The sequence below is a fragment of the Orbicella franksi genome, chromosome 8 (genome assembly GCF_964199315.1).
Source record: "Orbicella franksi chromosome 8, jaOrbFran1.1, whole genome shotgun sequence".
In the NCBI taxonomy this organism is placed as follows: Eukaryota; Metazoa; Cnidaria; class Anthozoa; order Scleractinia; family Merulinidae; genus Orbicella; species Orbicella franksi.
The window spans coordinates 5,481,968-5,502,634 of NC_138152.1; the positions used below are offsets into that span (position 1 = coordinate 5,481,968).

The window sequence follows — 20,667 nt, forward strand, 5'->3', positions numbered from 1 at the left end:
GGTAAATATTGTGAACAAAGACCCCGCTATTTCAATTTTATTCTCGGGGAAGGGAGGTTGATGAGATAGAGATTGTCCCCTTCAGTTCAGCCAGTAGCTTTTACCAATTTCAGCCGCTTTCCCTAAATCAGTAAAAAAAAAAAAACAGAAAGTAAATTTGTTCTTAACTTTGTCATTCTTTTAGGCTCATACTGCGTCTAATATACCGTGAATATACCAGAAAGACAGGTTATTCTTGATCAGATGGGAAGCGGAAGTCGCTTGTCGCCGTTGTGATTTGGCTCGTTCCCAGTCTCTCTTTCTCCTGATATTTTTCCTAGAAAACCGGAAGAAGACGATAATTTCATTCAAAACACCAAAGTGAAACCGCAACACGGCAAATTCCATGTTGGTTTATCTTTCGTAAGAAGCATTGAAACCGACCAGTTGCAAGTTTATACAGATCAGAGGTAAGTTATTAAGGATCTGTAAGGATGATTTTAGCCTAACTTCATGATCAAGTCGCCTTGTGTTGACTCAGTGTTTTCGTTTAGGTTTGTTTATGAACGAAGTCGATGAATTTGTTTCCTCTGTAACAAATATATTATATGCGCTTACTAGGTTCACTTACACGCCTGCAGAAGTAATTTAGACTCATGAAGCCGTAGCTATTTGTCCGGTAATCCTTCCAGGAAAACTATTGGCGAGGGCTGCACGTTGATTTCGATTTTTGGCATTAAGGTGGATTATAAATATGAAGTTCTTCAAATGTAGCTGAAATAAGTGAATATGATACGTTTCACTTTCTATAAAGTTACTAACATGTAACACCACGCTTCCATTTAGAACTTCCTCCGGTTTCAAAGCCACTGGAGCGAGATTTTAACAGTTACATCGGCGATGGACAACTCTTTCTATCATGGTAAGTGAGTGAAATTCGAAGATCAGGTAAAAATGTAGTTATGTGTTTAGCCATGCGATAGAATTATTCGACAGTGGTGTTGTGAGAGAATGTTTAGTTAGATATTACTTTTGATTTTACTGTATGGCTTACTAAACTATTATTAGCGGGAAAAGCGATTTATTTAGCTAGTTTCGGTCAGTTCTGTATCATATATTCATCATGTTTTCGTTGCAATCAAAGATACATTCAAGAGCTACCCAGTTCCCGTAATGGATGCAACGTTCTGCGTGGAATAAATGTTTAAAATTTGAAAATCACTCAATGCTTGTTGTCAATTTTAGTTGTCCCTTTCAGTCTATTTAAATAACGTTGTTTTGTCGCCGCCGTTAAAGGGTAATCCCCCTGTTTGTGGAGGGGAAATTTATTTCCCAAGGCGGAAGTAATGTGATATCGTACACCAAATTTTTCTTTTCTGCAATTGCTATCATTTTTGCTTCATTAGGTGAGGGCTAAAACATCCAAAATGAACCTGATACTGGGAAACAGCAGAATGCACTAAATAAATCTAGTACCTCGAGTACTGCTGAATATCTCCAAAAATATTTATTCATGAACACACTGACTGTATGTCACATCACAATCGTAATTATCTTAAGACCGAAAAATTGACTGATAAACAGACAGACGGCACTGTTCTACGGGATTATAGCACAATGAAAACCAAAACATAATGGCCGAACGGCCAACTCTTTGACAGATCGAGCGCCGATATGAAAGAGACACAGTCTAACGCGTGGGATCCCTTTGTCCTTCGGGATTTCTAAACGAACTCAGTCACGAATTCTCAGACGGTCCAGGTCTCTCGCGGCCATGCACTCTTTCTGTGCGTGGCTGCGAATGACCTGGACCGTGTGAGAATCAGGCTACGAATGACGTGTCTATATTTCACGTTTATTATTGGAATTTTGTATCAATTTTCGCTTATCTCAAATATCCGGATTAGTTTTTAGTTCTAGTCAAACGTTACCTTTCCTTCGATTGAAGTCAATTTTGTTCATCACTCTTATAATGTGTATGAGTGACCATGACGTTCCAAAATATCATTTAATGAACTTTGATTTACAGAGGATGAATATGAAGAAGAAGTGGAAGAACAAGACGAAGATTTCGAAGAAGAGGAAGATGATTTTGATGTCAGTCGCTTTGTTGAGTCAGAAGATGACAATGGGGAAGAGAAGGCTAAAAATAATTTGACAGCGGAGTCGTCATCTGTTACTGGCAAGAACGTACAAGACGAAGACCCCGAGGAGATGGACGAAAAACTGAAAAAGCTTGTGGAAATTTTCAGCTGTTTGCCACCAGTCCTGATCAGAAGAGTTCTAAATCGCGATGACGTCAAGGGAAACGTTGAAATAGCAAGCCAGCGGCTACAGGAATTTCAAGATATGGAAAATCCACTGGACATATTCGAAAGCCCACCGACAGTCAAGCCCTTGACAGGTACTGTAGAGGAAACGAGTTCTAGAAGAACTGATCAGCCGAGGAATTTCCGAGGAAAAAAGAGGAGAAATAGGATTAGAAGCGACAATGACATGCCCAAGGAACATGGAGAGATACAAGACTTGAGAAGAGATAGCTTTGACGATACCAGGGCGGAAAACAGGGGCGGTTACCAAGGTAATCGAGGCCAAAATGCAAAGCAAAGAGGAGGGTACAGGGGAAGGTCAAGAGGAGCACCAAGGGGAGGTTCCAGAGGCGGTTTTGCACAGGGACAAAGTGACTACCAAGGATTCAGAGATAATGATGTGGGATTGTCTCAAGGATGTGGATTTGGTGGCGACGACAACTTCCAGCCTCAACGAGGACATGGAAACCGCGGTGGTCGAGGACATCCACCGAAACCGAAGCCAAAGAACAGGGGTCGAGGCTGCAGGGGAAGAGGTAGTAATTATCAGACACCTGGCGAAAGTTTCCAGCATGGCGATCAGTTTTGTTATGGCGATTCTCAGCCTCAATTCAACCCAAGGCAGCGTTATCCAGAGAGAGGTGGAGCCAGCCAACAGAATCAACGAAGGACTTCTGACGGTAGTGCGGTGAAACGCAGTGCTGATAACGACTCTCTACTAGGTCCATTTGGGGGAGATGATCCAAACAGACGCGGTCAAAGAAACCGCGGGAGGCCTCGAAATAATGGCAACAGAGGGCGTGGTCAGGGAGGAATGAGACGTGCGCAGAGCTTGTCGAGTGCCACAGAGAGTGGTGACCAGAACTCCGGTCAGGCTGGATCAAATGTAAAAGAGCAGTCTCGATTTGAACGGAATCAGTTACTCGTTTGTGGACTGAGTGGGTCAACGACTGAAGAATGCGTGACGAACTTCATCGAAGTTATGAGCGGTGAAGAGGTGAAGGAAGTAACGCTGAGAAACGACAAAGCCCTGGTCACAATGGCCAACGACATAACAGGTTAGTCAAGTTGAGTTGTTATTTCACAGTTCATTTGGAGATATCTTCTGTATCGTTATTTTTCTTACTGTCAGCCTATTTCAACCCGCCATCTTTTGAGTCCAATAGGGTCTAACCTTGAAATAGGAGTTGGAATTTTAAGCTGATTTCAATTCAATTTCCGCTGCAGTGAAATCAACATTGGTCAATGTTGTTTTTCCATAAGGTTCTCCCGCGCATGGAAATATTTCAGCAACGAGCACGAAGTACAGCAACATCACTATTTTGTGAAAAATTGTGTTTCTGAATACTAAAGTATGATATACTAGGGGAAAACTCTCCTATAAGTCTCCAATGTTATTATAGTCAATGAGTTTTCTGAAGTTTGTTTGTTTCTTACAATAGACCCTTTTAGCTTGGGTGGTATGTTTTCCCATCACAGACCACGTGATATTCTCTAGAGAATTTTTCTTTTATCCATCTAAAAATTATTCATTCGTATACACAGGGCTATTTGAAAACTTGAAAGCAAGAATTCTCATGAGTCTGATCATCACATGGTCTGAAATGGGGCAACAAACCACCCATGCGAAAAAGGTCCATTGTAGTTGTACTGTAAATTAGCTTCAGTTGGTTTTACATGGGAAGGCGTCATGAATTTACTTATGTTTTTATTCATATTAGATTTTAGTAGAATTAAGACAAAAGGCGAAAAAAGAGGCTTAAATTCAGCAAAGGTTACCATCGAACAAGTTGCTGTCTGTTCAAGCATTGTCGTCAGCGGCATTTCGGATAATACTACCCATGATGCCATTGAACTACACTTCGAAAGTCGAAGAAACAGTGGGGGTCCTGTGGAAAGCGTACATTTTGTACCTAACAGTGGTAGAGCTGTGGTTGTGTTTGAAGATTCAAAAGGTTTGTAACGCAATTGTAACTAACGGCTCCGGTTAGCAGCCTTTTGTTGACAGCTCTTTAGACAGGATATTCAGAGCCCATGCAGACTGCTAGCAGCCGGACATTCCTCTCAGGGTCCGACGAGGGTCTATCTGCGAAGGCAAACGCAAAGGGGCCGGTTGTAGACGAAAGTGCTTGGCGCGCCCATATCTTGTGCCAATCTCTAGGAGAGAAAGAAAGATTGCAAACGGTCTTGGCTTCAATTTGGCCATGGGATAGCCTCAACTACAAATTTCATTCCAAAACTTCCCCCTCCCTTTTGTTTTTGCTTACAGTCGAACCTCTGTTAGCGCTTGCGAGCACCTCTCGTAAGCGACCACCTCTCCTCAGCGACCAGTTTTCCAAAATACCAAAAGTTTCCAAGTCAAATCACTATATTCGGAACCTTCTTTCAGCGACCACCTCTCGTAAGCGACCGCCACCACTTTCAGAGCTAAACGTTTAAAACTTTCTTTTGTTTTTAACCTTCTGTAAGCGACCATCAGACAGACAATGGAGCATAAGGTGTTGTGTTAAACATTATATTATCGCATTCCTGGGTAGTTCAAGAGACGGGAATTTCTCAATGGGGAATACTATTTTTTTTCTCGAAATTGATTTTCACATGAATAAAACAATTAAAACATGGGGTAAGTCTCTGCAGTTACCATATGCCAATGAGGCAAAATTTTGACCCAATATGGTCAAAGCTCTTGTAGGCGACCACCTCCCTTAAGCGACCACCTAGACTTGACATTTTTTGTAGTCGCTTACGGGAGGTTAGACTGTATTTGCGGTTCTGGAGGGAAGCCGCCGGAAAAATTAAAAGGAATCATGTTTCTAAGCTATTTAATTTCCATTTATTGTAGTCATTGTACGGTTCTTCGAGTATAGAGATTTTATTTTTTCGTTTACAGATATGGAAAGAGTTTTAGCCAGACAGGGAGAAAAACCACATGTCTTAAATCAAACGCAACTGTCAATCAGAATCTACAATGAGTTTTTCGAAAGTGAGGAGGATGACGTGCCAGACGATTCAGCTGGACTGGCGGCTACCTCAGACAGTACCGAACAAACTCAAGTCAGCCAGCAGTCCAAAGCGAATTCGCAGCAGTTGCACATAGCTGTAGACCCGGATGTAATGGAATTCGTCACCACTTCAGTATTTCATGATAAGCTGAAAAATTCCCTGGCAGCGAAGAAGAGTGAAATTACCTGGAAACCGAACAACAAAATGGCTGTAATAGTGTACCAGGGAGGAGACGACAGTGATTCGTGGCAGTCCGAGTGCATTGATGAAGTACAAAATTACTTCGGCAAATTTGCGAAGCACGACGTTCAAGTCAACAAAGATTTCTGGGGAGCCGTGGTGTCACAGTTATCCACTATTCTCGCCTGCTTGGGAGTAGATCCTCCGCTGGTCAAACTTATCGATGATTCTTTTGTTGCCAGAATTGTTTCCCTGAGCTCAGATGTGAAAGATTATGAAGAGAAGTTGAAATCAAAATTGGAGGAGATATACCGGGAGGAGACCAGAAAAACTTACCTGAAGAAAAAAGTACCAAACGTTCCTGAGGAACGCTTAATTCTGTTGAAGAAGATCAAGTTTGTGGAGAAACTTCAAGAGAAGAACAAGGAGCTGGAGATAAAGTTGGACACTGAAGGTGAAGAAATCTATTTTGAAGGCCCTCAGCCACAGTTTACAGAAGCAACTATGAAGTTTTACAAACAAATGTCCGACATGGTTGAAAAGACTTTGACTCTATCCGACCGCATCTTAGAAGTTTTAGGCTCGGACGAAGGGTTAAAGAAAGTGAAATGTGAGTTGGAAAACAACAATGTGGAGGCAGTGTTCGTCATTGACAAAGACGCCAAGATCGTGGGGACGTCAGCTGCGCATGCGGACAATGCCGCAAGGCTCGTGAACAAGCTGATGTTGGAAGAAAAAGTCCAAGTGGATGATAAGAGCAAATACTTATTGAAATCAGCAGAATGGCGCAGGTTGTGTGACGAAATCAACACTGAAACATCTGTCCGTATCCATAGGAACAACTGGAATGACACCTACGTGGCTGGGTTCCGGGATGACGTCATAGAGGTGATGAAGAAGCTCAATACGTTTTTAGAGAGCAACTGCATCAGGAATGAACGTTTTGTATGCTCGTCTCAGATTGTCAGAAGGTATGTTGCCGAGCTTTGTCAGGAAGATTTACGCTCCATTGAAAATCAACTGAAAGATTTTGAAGTGAAGATTAACAAAGGAAAAGGCGATGATGATTTTGACATTTCTGGAAACAAAGAAGGCTTGATTCGTGCGAGAAAGAAGCTTGGCGCTCTCATAAAGGACACTGCGTCTGAAACATTTGACGTGAAACAGCCAGGCCTTCGGAAGTTCTTTGACAGTGGTAAAGGAGATCGTCTTGTTAAATCAGTGGAAAAGGACCATAGCTGTGCGATTCAAGTCAAGAATTTTGGCCAAAGGTGGGATGACTCGCGCAGCCAAGCAGCGGCTGTAGATTCTGCTTCGTCTGGAAGTGACGATGATGACAGTGATGTTGATGATGAAGGTGACGACGACGCTGCTGTGAGCGGTTCTGATGCGTCTACCTTGGTGATGACTCAAGGCCACAAGATATCATGGAAACCTGGAAACATTGAGATGGAGAAGGTGAGTGTACAGCGAAACTGCTTGATCTCTTTTCAGTACCCAGGGACTCCCTTATAATATGGTCGGGGATGCTCGTGGAAAAATTTGAATCACGCCCTTATATATAGGAGACTAATCTGGGCGTGGCTCATTCGCTATTTGTCCCCTAAAAGAAACCACTTGAAACAGAATATTCTCGATTAACAACCGCCGTTCAGGAAAGAAGCCCGCACTAGTGGACCGGAATAGAGAGACCGGTGGAAATCGAGCCCAAAAATGGAAATAAGAGCGTTTTTTAACTATTATTTCTTCGAGTCAACCTTGCAGCTGAAAAGTACTTTGACAGCTAAAAAGAGTGGCGTTTTGTCATGAAGACCAAAAAGAGACCAAAATCCTTGATTCATACCCCTAATCGAGACGACGAGCAACCCCGACCTTTTCATTTGGGAGTCCCCCCAGGCCAGGTTGCCCGATTCTTAGAGTTGATTAGTTGTCAGCGAGCCATCAATCACGACAGCTACCCGGAAGTTCACGACCTCGACTTTTTAATTCAGTTGCAGCTCGTCAGATTTCAGGAAAATCCTTATTTCCTAACTGTCTGTCACTCAATTAATCCCATTTAGAGTAAGACCTGGCAAACGTTTGTAAGCTGTACTTTAGTGCACAATACATTAATCAACTACACTTCTTTGATTGTTTTTCGTTCTTCATCAACTAAAACTAACTGGCTCTTCAACCAAAATTGAATTTTACATAAATAGCGCACTCTCTTGTTACGGTCTTTGTTTTCCTACATAGAGCGGTTTTCACTTGACTGTCGAAAAGTGATTGGTTTTGCACTCCGCCACACGATTGGCTTAAAAAACTCGCGCCAATTTTTCATCCAATCAGAAGTAAAACCAAACCGAATCGTGACTCGTGCGCACTCGTTTTCCCGCGCTTTGAATTGCGTCAGTTACATGTAATTACTTGGAGTTTTGATTGGTTTACTGTATTGTCTATGTCCTTTGTGATTGGCTAGAGCGATTATTTTGATTTTGATTTTACGACACTCAATTGAAAACCGCTCTATATTAAGGTTTGTTCTTTACAACCCTTCACAATGCCTTCAACATCGGTCTGAGCTAGGAAACTAATTATAAGGCAGGTCTGAAAGAGGGTATTGATTTAAGTGTGAGGTCTTAATTAAATAGGCTATCGAATGTTTGGTCAGGTTTGGGTACGGAAAATCGCAGATTTTGGTCTTGATTGGGGCAAGAGTTTTGGGAAGCGGTCCGCACACACCCACCCAATTTTTCTGGGAGTAGCCTTCCCCCAGGGGAATAATAGTTACGGCATGTCGTGTTTAATTACGTTGGTCATCAGCTTCTGTTTAGAACGATTGATGTAGATCGTCTGTAGCGATAACCTTCTAGCTTGAAGGCACTGGGATCCCAACGTCACTGGGATTTGTAAGTCGCTCAGCCGATAAGTCTAATATAAGGCGCTTGATCGTTATCTCACCCTCCCCAAACCCGCGGGGGAATTGCTGGATTTTCTCCGCGCTCTCAGTGCTAACTAATAAATGTTGTGTATTTTTTTTACTGTTTATTCTTCACGAATTAATTTTTTAAACCGGAATTGCAGGTTGACGTATTGGTCAGTTCGGTCGGAGCATCCTGTCAAGCGATAGTCAATGCTGGTGTTCCTGCAATGACAAATCCAAACGTTGGAGACATTACTGTTAATTCCGGTTTACCTTTGACCAAGCAAGTGATCCACACAAACTGTTGCCAGTGGCAGGGTGGCCAAGGGGACGTGGTAGGTATATTTACCGAATGAATAGTGCTCTTTCTTTACCTTGAAGTAACATTTAAGAAGTAGGAAACACTTTACGTGTTTCCATGGCGTTATGAAAACACGATAAAATGTTAGGGGGAATGAACATGCAGGCGAGTGTTTCCACAGCTTTCTTTGGTTCTCCCAATATTTCAAGGTAGTAAAATACCAATGGAAAGAACAAAAATGAGCAAAGCTAGTTACCGTTTGGGGAAGATCGAGACCGATACAAATTCAATCCCGCGACGAAATAAAAAAACCCCTCGATTTCTTTGCCTGAAAATTTATTGGTGGAGAGTTACTGTTCAGTCAATTTTTGCCATTCCTTTTTACTTTAGACTCTACGGGCCATCGTCCAAAAGTCTCTGCAGAAGGGGGAAGAGCTTGGAGCGAGGTCCATTGCATTTCCTGTCATAGGCACTGGAAAACTCGGCTTCCCACGAGATGCAGCCTCGAGAATCATGTTAGAAGAAACGATCAGCTTTTGCCAAAACAATCCTTATTCTAACGTGCAGGATATTCGATTTATCGTGTTCCAGGGAGATCAGGCATTAACTGCTGCCTTCAAACAAGAGATGGACAAATTGAAATCCAAATTCCGTCCTGCCTACACTATGAGGGGGCTGTTAAGCAGTATTCGTTCTAGGTTCCGACGAAGGGTCCCACTCTCTTCGGGGGGTGTTCATATCGAGGTTCTGCAAGGTGACTTGTGCCAGGAGACAACAGACGCCATCGTGAATATAGCCAGCAAAGACATGAATATGGAGACTGCAGGAGCGTTGAGCAAGGCAGTGAAACTAGCAAGTGGTCCTCAAGTGGAGGCTGAGTGCAACCAGTTGGGACAGCAGTCGGGTGGATCAGCGGTGATTACTAGTGGAGGGAATTTAAAAGCTCATCACATCATTCACATGATCCCAGACTCTGCGACAAAGGATCATCTGCAGCAGTGCGTGGAAAGATGCCTTCGTCTTGCAGAAACAAAAGGTCTTCAGTCCATTTCTATCCCAGCAATTGGAACTGGAGCATTCGGTTTGTCTGCTGTAGACTCAGCTAGCCTGATATTTCAAGCTCTTGGCAACTTTAGCGGAAGTTTCAACAACATTCGTAAGGTTAGGATTGTGGTCTTCCAACCTCAAATGCTGCAGTCATTTCAGCAGGAGAACCAGAGGCACTTCTCGTATTCTAGTGGAGGCACGGCTGCACCCATTGGTAAGGATCACCGCTTTAGTGTGGAAGTCATAAATGGTGATCTAACTCAAGAGAGAACCGACGCCATCCTGAATATCAACAGCGCAGATATGAACATGAATAACGCCGGTGACTTGAGCAAAGCAATAGCAAGAGCCAGCGGTCAACAGGTGCAGCAAGAGTGTAGCCAGCTGGGAAAGCAGTCCGCGGGCTCAGCTGTGATGACCAGTGGCGGGAACTTACAAGTATCTCACATCATTCACATAATTCCGGGATCTTCAGATAAACAACATCTTCAGCAATGTTTGGAGGAGGGTCTTCGTGTTGCAGATGCACACAACCTTCGATCAATCTCAATTCCAAGTGTTGGTACCGGCGGATATGGCTTGGCCGCGGCGGACTCGGCTCAGGTAACGTTTCAAGCGCTCAACAACTTCAATGGCAGCTGTAAGAGTGTTCGCAAAGTGAGAGTGGTTGTATTTCAAGCTCAGATGATCCAAGAATTTTTGCAAGAGCAGCGGAGAGACTCAATGCAAGATGTGGACGAAGAAGAAAGCGACTCATCTTCAGATGAGACAGATGCTGGCCAGCCAAGAATGCGTGTAAAAAGTCCAATAAAACAAGCAAGTCTTGACCACTCTGTGCGAATTTGTGTGATTGGCAAGAAAAAAGCTGGAGTGGAAAAAGCTGTGGAGTCTTTGAAGAAAGGTTTCTCTGAAGCTTGTACAACTGAGAAAGTCGAAAGTGAGGTCATTAGTCAACTCTCTCATAAACAGATTGTCAGCCTGAGAAGAAAAGCCGAGGACCGTGACGTCAAACTTGTAGTCGAGGCTGATGTTGATCGCATTGTCGTACGGGGTCAACCGGCTGAAGTGTCCGGCATGGTCGGGGAGATCTGGAAAGAGATAAGTGAGAGGACAAAAAAGACCCAGGAGGAAGAACAGGCGCAACTGGTGGCAATGAACATAGAATGGAGTTATGAAATACATGGTAGTAAAATGAATTTCGGTCGGAAAGCCAACGCCAAGATTGAGATGGCGAGCAGCAAAGATAAGCCCATAGTACAAGTATCTTTACGTGGAGACCAGTTTGCTATCGATTTGAAGGCAAAAACTGGCCGAGCGCAACGAACCGGTGAACAAATTACACTGACGAGGAAGGTAAAGGGAGCTGAAGAAGGTGAGTCACAGTCCATTATGTTACCGGTTATTATTATTATTGTTATTTTGGCATCAGAAGTACAGCTCTGAAATGGAAAACCGCGCAAAAACACTCCTTAAAGTAAGATCACAGCAAAGCAATGCAGAGCAGAGGCTCGTGGAGCAGGGCAGGGCAGAGCAGAGCAGAGCAGCGCACCACGTTGCCACGTAACGCAGACAATTCATCCACAATAATTGTTGAGATGGTGAAGGGTGAAGGTTTTTACAGTTAGACATCCATTTAAATTAAGGGGGGTGATGCTGAAAATAAGTGAATCGACCCCGGCTTACACCATTTCCAAAGCTTTCTCGATACCCTATAGCAAGTTTTCAAACAGAGAATTTGATAGAATTAAAGGGGAAAAGAACGGTGTCACATCGTTCTTCGTCACCTGTTTCTAAGATCGTTGGTTTAGTTTGGTGTCAGTGGAGTTAGCGATCACGGACCCATTCATATTCAGCCTAGTCGTTTGTCAATCTTTGTCTGGGGTATTATAGAGGAAACTAGAATGGATAGACTTGTCTGTTTTTGTGTAGACTATTTGTTAACGTAGTAGCCATTCTGTTTTCAGGAATTGCTCTTCCCAAACACTGGACGCCAATGCCAAATGCTAACATGACAGTGCACCTGGTTCCACTCTCACGAAGTTCCACTGAGTACCAGGATGTCCAGCGCAAGTTCCAAGCTACCGCTGGTGCAGTGAGTATTCAGAAAATAGAACGAATTCAGAATCCTCATCTTTATCAGTCTTACACCGTAAGAAAACAGAAGATGGACAAAGACATCGGTGGGAACAGTGAACGGCAGCTGTTTCATGGAACCGATTCTAAAAATGTCAGCCATATCAACACTCAAGGATTTAACAGAAGCTTTTGTGGGGCTCATGGTGAGTGGTTTGTTAGTTACACCATTACTCTGGAAGGGTAGCTCACTATCCCCATTGGATCGATTATTTAACTTTTTCGTTGGGCTTATCCCGGATTTAGAAACAAAAGGCCTTCCATTTCAATTCACTCCAGTGAATTACAGGAATATCCGCCCTATTCTTGCTGATAACATGAGGTAGTGCTCTTAACATCCGTCTTCGCTCAAAAATTACTCATATTACCTCTATTCTGATCGGTATCTAAGTAATTTTTTTTCTGTAATAAATTTTCTTATGCTGTTAGATGAATAGTTTGGAATCATTTCAATGCAGAATATATGCAGACAAATGTGTTATCCTTTTAAACACTTTTTCTGTTCCTTGCAGGAGTTGCCTTTGGCCGCGGTGTGTATTTTGCAAGAGACGCTCAATACTCACTTGGTTACGCAAGGGGAGGAGTCGGGGGCCGCCACATGTACCTTGCCCGGGTCCTGGTCGGGCAGTATTGTGTGGGCAACTCTTCAATGATAGTGCCTCCCCCAAAGAATCATTCAAGACCTGAGATATTGTATGAATCAGTGGTTAATAATCAAGGAAACCCGTCTATTTTTGTTGTATTTTATGATAATCAGTGCTACCCTGAATACCTTATAACTATGCAGTAGGCAAAATCCTTATGCGTCGACATCCTTGGTAGAAAAGTAGTTTGTAGTTCAATCAGTTATATTTTAATTATGCACAGTTTACCTGGTTTATTCGGAGAGAGCAGTGAATGAAATGTAGTGAGTAGTGTTTTTTCTATGCACTTTTCAAAGTGCGTTTTTCCTTAGCGTACGGTGGTTTCAAAGGCCGTTTGTCCCGTTCCTGGGGAAGGGGGTACTCTACAAAGTTTTATACGGGGGGGGGGGGGGGGGGGCTCCGCCCCGAGGTCCACTGAACCCCTTATATTACCCTTTTGTATACCGTTTGACAGAAAAGGTCCCCCTTTCACCATGTTAACCAAACAAGCAAGTATTATTCATCTAATTCACGTTGTGCCGGGGTCGAGATGATAGATTTCCCTACCCTTTCATATACCTCAACATGTGGAATCCTTACCCTCTTATATACCTGAAGGGTGAAAAGGTACCCTTTTGAGCGGAGCCTCTTCGTATAGGACATTATAGGGAGCACCCCCCTCCCCCCGTGGCTCCGTTATCCGTGGTTGCGAAATTATGAAAAACTAGCATTGAATTATATCTCCAGTAAGAATGTTGTAGTTATGAGGCCATGACGGAAATTTATTCATCTTTAACCCTTATGGTAATATTCATAATGTAAAGTAAAAACAGCTGCTCTCTTACAGGAAATTAACGCCTCGTGATTAGTAATAGTAATCGGACCGAGTGGAGTACAATTCAGGCAGTAATCGGGCGAATGATCTTAAAATCGGACGAGCGCGAAGCGCGAGGCCGATTTGAAATTACGAGCACGATTACTCCCGGCCTGAATTGTACGACACGAGGTCCAATTACTAATTAATCGTGTCTAAAACAAATTTCGGAGTTAAAAATGTCTTTTGAGAACTTCTTTTGAGCGAAAACAAGCGCGCGTAATTGGCATGCGAATTGCGTGAGTATCCAATTACAGGTATCCAATTACAAAAAGTTCAAATTGGATACCTGTAACTGGACACCCACGTGATCGCGCACCGATTACGTGACAAATAGACGCGCGGAGAACCAATCCCAATCGAGAATTTTGTTATAGACACGATTAATTCCATTATTTTCGTCCCAGTTTCGCTATACCATCCCATGCTAAGCTAACAAAGGCATTCTACGAATGTCTTGGAGCAGAAGGGAAATCTATCAGGGTGGAGATCCGTCACTATCATGTTCACCGTGAAGAACCCTCGATGTGGCAGGATTGCTTCGCTAGACCCCTGCGTTATGGGACAATTCCACGAACTGGTTTGCAGCTGAGATTTTTACACCTTGTGTTGTCCCTTTGCGTAATAAGTCGCGTTAATTAACCCCGTGTTGAAATGTTAGCACCTCTCTCCCGTGAAGCTTCCATTGTTAGGATGTAATTTTTCCTTCAATGCGTTTTAATTTAAGTAGCGTATGTAAAATTTGAATAATTCATAATAAGGTACTTAGGAGGACTTCGACATGTAATTTTTTTTTAGATGTGAATGTTAGGATTGGAATGTTATTGAACATGAAATTAACTTGAACTGGTGTTTCTGTTCTACATTCATCGGAGTAAATATTTTACGGAACACATGATCAGAATAGTAACCAAATTCCAGGAACGACTTAAATAAGTTTGAGAGTGAAAATGGGTTAAGAATCAGTGTCATCGTTGGTGCAACTGTTACAATTCGGACCCAAAGAATTATATAGATGTACGGTAATGGCCTCTCGGACACATCTCTGAAGTCGTTTCAGGAGGAAATGGATTTCCAACGGGTTCCTACGTGTCACATTGTCAAGCTCGCTAGAAAATGCATCAATGCATGCCTTCTCTTTATTAGCCTAAAAGTCGCCATTATCTTATTCTGTATTTAAACACGATAAGCACCGGGGGAAACTCCCATATACAAGGGACCGGGGTGCTCATCGGAAAATTTTTTCACCCCTAAGAGGTACTAGTCTCCTTCGCAGCCGTTATTAGGGTCGTCACGCAATGCTCCTCCCCACTAACCCGTTAGTGGGGAGGAGCGTTGCGTGACGACCCTAATAACGGTTGCGAAGGAGACTAAAGAGGTACCAATTCTAAAACAACACATCCCCTGGCATATTTTTTTCAACTCAATACCCTAAGAGGTACCGCGAAAGCTCCGGCCGTGGGGCTTTTGAGGCTGAACACCCTGAGAGGTACCAAAACCACTTTTTTTTTAACTCCCGACCTTTCTATATGGGAGTACCCTCCCCAGGGGATAAGCACTCAAAGTAAAGATCACTTCTGTTAAGCTAATGTTTCGGCAAGAAAGTTCACTTGACTTTATGATGTCATTAATCCAGCCCAAAGCGTTGAGGTTAAAAAGAGGAAGGTTCACGTACAGGGAACCCAGGAGTGAGTAGATCTACGGGAATAAGGTGTTCTAGCTCACTCCAGGCTCTCGGTCAGTGGCGAAGGTCGAAAAAGCGGGCGCGGGACGAGCGGGATCTGGTAGTGTGTGCATTGTTACGCAATAAAGATTGTGATATTATAGAAAGTGAATAAAGGAGAAATTTCTCCAAGTTTAAGCTGTGTGCGTTGTCCCAAAGTTGAGATATTCGTCGAAATGTTCCGCGCAAAATTATAGAGCCCCCCGCCATGTTGGTGGACCTCCTTAGTCCTCCAATATCGCGGCCGGAAAACTTACTTTGGTTATCTAGTTGTCTGATTATCTGAACAGAACCAAAAAGCATTTACACAAGCACTTTCCTAATATTTTAACTCCTAAAATGGCTAAATATCACGAGATAAATGTATATTAAGTTGTAATTTTAGCATTTTAAAATCATTGTAAGTTTACGTTTAATTGTAATTTTAGCTTTTTAGCCCTTTTATTTCCTGATGAGGATGACTTTAGTTTTGGATTTGAGAATTTGATGACGTCACGTGAACACACTGCATGACCAGCGTTATCACCCATGATGTCAGGTCACGTGGCACCAAAAAAATAAGCTTCATGTGGTGGCATGCACTTCCTTGATTGCCTGATCCCTCATAGCCTACGTGTAGCCGATCCCTCGGGGTTTTATTTCTTCTTACCTGAAGGTAAGCCACTACTTTTTTTTAGGTTAGGTTTCTACTCAATAACAACGTATTTCCGTGCCTGTTTGGTGGTGTGTGGTTTTTGACACGGGCTTGCGTGATTCGTGAATGATACCTCACCTAGATCGTTCTACAGCACAGTATAATATAAGGACATGAAGATATCATCTAACTTACGTATGTAGTTCTGGGTTTGTCTCATGTATTCCTTAACACTCCTCAGCCACCTCGCTATGTTTTGTTGTTTATACACTGGCTATCGCTCTGAGTTTGCGTGACATTTTATTTAGGCAGGACAAAGGGATGTCAGGGATGTAAACAACTATACAGAGTTGTTATTTTTAGTCCATGATCGAATGCTAAAACGTTGCGATACACGTAGAATTTTCATTTTAGCCTCCGCACCTAAATGTCCGACAGTTTCCGACATTCAATAAACACTAGTAAATTTTCCCCGTTTCTTAGCATAAACTTAGCTTCGAACCGAATCGAAGTATCCCTTCCGGCTCGAAATCAAATGCTCTGATGTATATTCTAATGTATGTTTTCGTTGTAATTGGAATGAATGATATACATGTGTAATATAATTACGTGCTATTGCAGGTAACAAATTAATTCGAGTGTACTCGGTTAAGCTTTCAACATTATGCTTGGTGGAGGACAACATACCGGTCCAGATTTAGCGAACACAGAATGGAGTTATGAAAGACATGGGACTAAAATATTATGTGATCAGGAAACAAAGGAAAAGATTGAGATGGCATACTACAAAGATGAACCCAGAGTAGACGTAAGCCTACATGGAGAAGTGTTTATTATTGATCTGATGACTAAAACTGGCCAGGGGCAGCAGACTGGTGAACACATAATACTAACCAGGAAGTGGTTGAGATCCTCTGATCAACCTGCAGGTTATTGTGATTGTTATTGTGATTAAAGATTATTTTCAATCCGTACTGCACACTCTCGAGAGTTTGTTTACGTTTTTTGTGTTGGTTCATGTAAGACATCATAAAATGTAACATTTTGCGTCTAATTACGTGAAGTAAATTTAAAGTTTCATGTCAACCGCCATTATGGATGTGAAGCTTTATGTTTTGCTCTGTCTCGTATCACTTGATGAATGAACTTCGCAGCCATAAAAATCAATGAAACGGTTGGAAAAAGAATTTGAAAGGCTTCAAAGATAAGGTATGTGGTTTGCAACAAATAATGTTGATTTGCATTCCATCAAGTGAGACATAATGCTTACAAACATTAGGGTGCTGAGACTGCGCAGTACGGACTGGAAATCATTTTTTAATATTTGTACTGGTAATAGTCATTGGTAATGCACACCGTCTTGGTAATCTGTGCCTACATTAATCGTTTGGGTTGGGGAGCGGGGGGAGGTCAGCGGACTCCCACATGAAAAAGGACGAGGGTTCTCGTTGGAAATTTTGGAAAGATCTCTAAGAAGTCCCAAGATCCTGCTTTGAATGCTTTGTGGGTGTGGCTTGAAATTGTTTTCAACCCTAAGAGGTACCAATTCTAAAACAACACATTATACCCTGTAATATTTTTTTTTGCGTAATGCCTAACATGCACTGCAAAAGCTCCTGCTGTGGACCTTTTGAGGCTGAAGACCCTAAGAGATATGAAATCCACTTTTTTAATCCCTTAAAGGTATGACAAGCACCCCCATATATGGGAGTTCCCCCCAGGGTTTGGGCTGATAGAAAAATATATTTTGGCAGAGACGGGATAGCCTTCCGTTCCCCCTGCCTCTAAACCCTTAATCTCACACTGAGTGATATGCATGCAGGTATCAAATAATGTCATGACTACAAGACAGCATCCTACAAGCTAAAATATTTATATGTATGTGATAAATTTGTACTGATGACCATGTTCTAATTAATTTAGGTTTAGATATCTCAAGAGGTAGTCCTTTCATAACCATGGAAATAATGACATGAAATGTGAGGCACTTTGAATAGAAAAGAGTATTTTTTAATTTTGTTTCCCATTATTTGTTTTGTTGCCACCCTGAATTAATGGGTTGACTGCATGTATTCATGGGGTTTCCTTATAAAAATTGTATGGGCATTTTTCTGGGACAAAAAAGTGGCCGTAACAACGAGGTGACTGTGTTAAAGAGGTGGCCATAAAGGGAATTTCTACTTTATTGTCAAAAATGATTTTCGAAATTAAATATTATATACACACTATTTCAGCCTACTTAGTTAATGTTAGCTGGGTACTACGAGGAAGATACACAAGATAAAGATGATATTAATATTTAATATCATAATTTACCATTTTTTACGCTGAACCAGGATTTATTTTTCCTGAGAATTGGACACCAATGCCACACCCTAACACAACTGTGCACACAGTACAGCTCTCCTCAGACTCCTCAGAGTATCAAGATGTCATGGACAAGTTGCAAGCCACTGCAAGTGCACTAAATGTCCAGAAAATTGAACGAATACAAAATCCTCATCTGTATCAGACTTACATGTTGAAAAAATTGAAAATGAGCCAAGACAATGGAGGAGTTGAGGGTGAACGACAACTCTTCCATGGAACCAGAGGAGAAAATATCAGCCGTATCAATGCACAAGGTTTTAACCGGAGCTTCTGTAGACTCCATGGTGAGTTGCAGGGAATTAGTATTTAGCACGACCAATAGCAAGAATGTCCATTTAAATTCTGATAATAATGTGTAGAGGTATATTTCAGCGTATATTCCCCTTTGTGTGAGACAGGCCTTCAAAATAACAGTTATTTGTACTTGCCTCTCCCAAAACATATTAAGCTTGTTACGTTTGACCAATTTACTTTACATTATACTGCTGACTATTTTAAGTTACATATGACTAATTTTATTGTGTTTTGTTTTACCCTATATCCTTTTATCTTGTTATATATTTCACTGAAAGACCCAGAGGACATGAAATAAATTAACTTATGTATGATCCAAAAGACATGGTGGCATTGATACAAACCTTAAAATGGTGGCCAGTCCAGTTTTCTTAAAACTGGGTGCAGGCCCAGTGGCCTCATGGTTTGTGTGCTCTACTCTGGATCCGGTGCTCCAGATTTGGCTGGAGACATTGTGTTGACGTTCCTGGGTATAATGCCACTTTACTGATGAGCCACTGGCTCGTATGTAGACGTAACCTTTCTTAGAAATTACATGGGGGTAAAAAAGTGAGTTTCACAGACGAGGTTATGGTATCAAATTGCTGTTGGAGCCAGCTCTTTAGCTTTTAAAGCAGTACAGATGTTTTTCTAAAGTTTGTAAGTTATTGTCTGGATTACTTTTGCAGGTGGAATTCTTGGACGTGGTGTGTATTTTGCAAAAGATGCTTCTTATTCAGTTCGATTTGCAGGGGTTCCAGGTGGAAATCGCTACATGTACCTCGCGCGGGTCCTGGTTGGTCAGTATTGCGATGGAGACTTTGATTTGATTGTACCTCCACCAAAAGATCCTTCCAGGCCAGAAGTGCTGTACGACTCTGTTGTAGATCAGTGTGAAAGTCCTAATATCTTTGTTGTTTTCTTTGATAATCAGTGCTACCCAGAATACCTTATAACCTTTCAGTGATCTCATTCAACTAGTCTTGATACAAAAGCGGCTCCTGGAAATAAATTGCACGGCACACATGCAGTTTTGCAAGGCACGCGAGGACACCACGAGTCACGCGAGGTATCCACGAGTCGTACGTGGAGAGAGCTCAAGCATCTTTGAACACCTTCCAGTTATACTACACGGTTCAGATTCGTTTAATGTATACCCAAATTTGTCTAAATGAATTTCTGATATTTATTCTTCACTTCACCCTGCCTTAGATTATTATTTTTGCTTTTTGTGGGTTAAGCGGATATTAGCTAAGTAAACTCTGAATGTAAAAATATTTAATTAACGTGCAACTTGTAACTTTTATTAAAATTTGTTGTTTTATGATACAGATACAAAATGTTCTGTTGTTCTCTCCTGTAGACAACAGGCAACTGAAAGCCCTGACCCCACTCCCTCAAAAAGAATAATTGTCCGTCCCTAAAAGTCTCACATCACAGCCCTAATTGGTTTTGCATTTCCCTCGCTAGAAGCCGCCCACCAAAACTCTTAGGAGTGCGGCGTCTGGGGACGAGGAAGGGATTTTTTTAAAATTAAACCTTCATCAACTAAATAAATCCTGGCACAGTAAATGCCAACTTCAGTGTTACGAGAAAAAGCCCTGGATGCAAGTGCTCTCTCGGCTCCTTGTGACAAAAACTTTTTCATCTGGGTTCTGTCAATTCTAGCAGAAGGTAGCCATTTACGTAGACGCTTTCACTCGGCGATGAGGGGGAGGGTCTCGCAGAGGTTTTGGAGAACAACGGGAACATGACGATATTTCAAGGGAGCAAGGGTATTTTCAAGGGTATTTTTGGGATTAACTTTAGGCAGATCATATTCTCTTGCTGTGGGGAACAAGAGATATCTGATCTCTACTATTAAAGGGAACTTTGAGAAAACGTTTAGGCAACAATGGACTTTAATATTAGGGAACAAGGGAGAAGAAGTTAAGTTTTTAAGGGATCAAGTGAACATGGATACCCCCCCCCCCGGGAACGACGAACGTATCACTTCCTGTTTCTCCAAAAACACCAATAGACCTTTCTACCCATGTCAGGCAATGTAACCAATTTTTTGTATTTTTGATGCTGAACAAAGGAAAAAAACCTGCATAGGTCAGTGTATCATGTCGAATTTAGTAAATGGGCGAAGTTTCATAGCAATCCGTCGCAAAGCAATGAAAATATGGGACTCCAAACTTGCCAATTTTTACGAGAAAAGAAAAAAATTGGCCAAGTTTGACTTCCTATACTTTTATGAGTTTGCAACCCATTCTTATGAAACCTCGCATATTCATCGAATTCGGCATAATAAATCGAGCGGTGAGGCTTATA

General features: G+C 42.0%; 2 protein-coding genes across 3 annotated transcripts; both read left to right on the plus strand.

Annotated features, from left to right (window-relative positions):
- The first annotated feature begins 354 nt into the window (after nucleotides 1–354).
- Nucleotides 355–12,887, plus strand: LOC145494657 (protein mono-ADP-ribosyltransferase PARP14-like). Its single transcript, XM_081474193.1, has 9 exons — nucleotides 355–449; nucleotides 826–901; nucleotides 2,009–3,346; nucleotides 4,010–4,243; nucleotides 5,179–6,929; nucleotides 8,535–8,708; nucleotides 9,065–11,093; nucleotides 11,686–12,000; nucleotides 12,367–12,887. Exons 2-9 carry the CDS (start codon nucleotides 880–882, stop codon nucleotides 12,642–12,644), a joined length of 6,141 nt encoding a protein of 2,046 aa, XP_081330319.1. The 5' UTR covers nucleotides 355–449; nucleotides 826–879; the 3' UTR covers nucleotides 12,645–12,887.
- Nucleotides 12,882–19,682, plus strand: LOC145494669 (protein mono-ADP-ribosyltransferase PARP15-like). Of its 2 annotated transcripts, none has more exons than XM_081474212.1 (4): nucleotides 12,882–15,729; nucleotides 16,330–16,637; nucleotides 18,045–18,362; nucleotides 19,041–19,682. In XM_081474212.1, exons 2-4 carry the CDS (start codon nucleotides 16,373–16,375, stop codon nucleotides 19,316–19,318), a joined length of 861 nt encoding a protein of 286 aa, XP_081330338.1. In that variant the 5' UTR covers nucleotides 12,882–15,729; nucleotides 16,330–16,372; the 3' UTR covers nucleotides 19,319–19,682. The 2 variants fall into 2 exon arrangements, with proteins under 2 accessions (XP_081330338.1, XP_081330339.1); XM_081474213.1 differs by lacking the exon at nucleotides 12,882–15,729 and adding an exon at nucleotides 15,748–15,903.
- Nucleotides 19,683–20,667: the final 985 nt, after the last annotated feature.

Coding starts and splice junctions, on each gene's coding strand:
- LOC145494657 (XM_081474193.1), top strand. CDS start 880: ATGGACAACTCTTTCTATCATG. Junction 902..2,008: donor GGACAACTCTTTCTATCATG/GTAAGTGAGTGA, acceptor TTTGATTTACAG/AGGATGAATATGAAGAAGAA. Junction 3,347..4,009: donor AATGGCCAACGACATAACAG/GTTAGTCAAGTT, acceptor TATTCATATTAG/ATTTTAGTAGAATTAAGACA.
- LOC145494669 (XM_081474212.1), top strand. CDS start 16,373: ATGCTTGGTGGAGGACAACATACCGGTCCAGATTTAGCGAACACAGAA. Junction 16,638..18,044: donor ATCCTCTGATCAACCTGCAG/GTTATTGTGATT, acceptor ACGCTGAACCAG/GATTTATTTTTCCTGAGAAT. Junction 18,363..19,040: donor GAGCTTCTGTAGACTCCATG/GTGAGTTGCAGG, acceptor TTACTTTTGCAG/GTGGAATTCTTGGACGTGGT.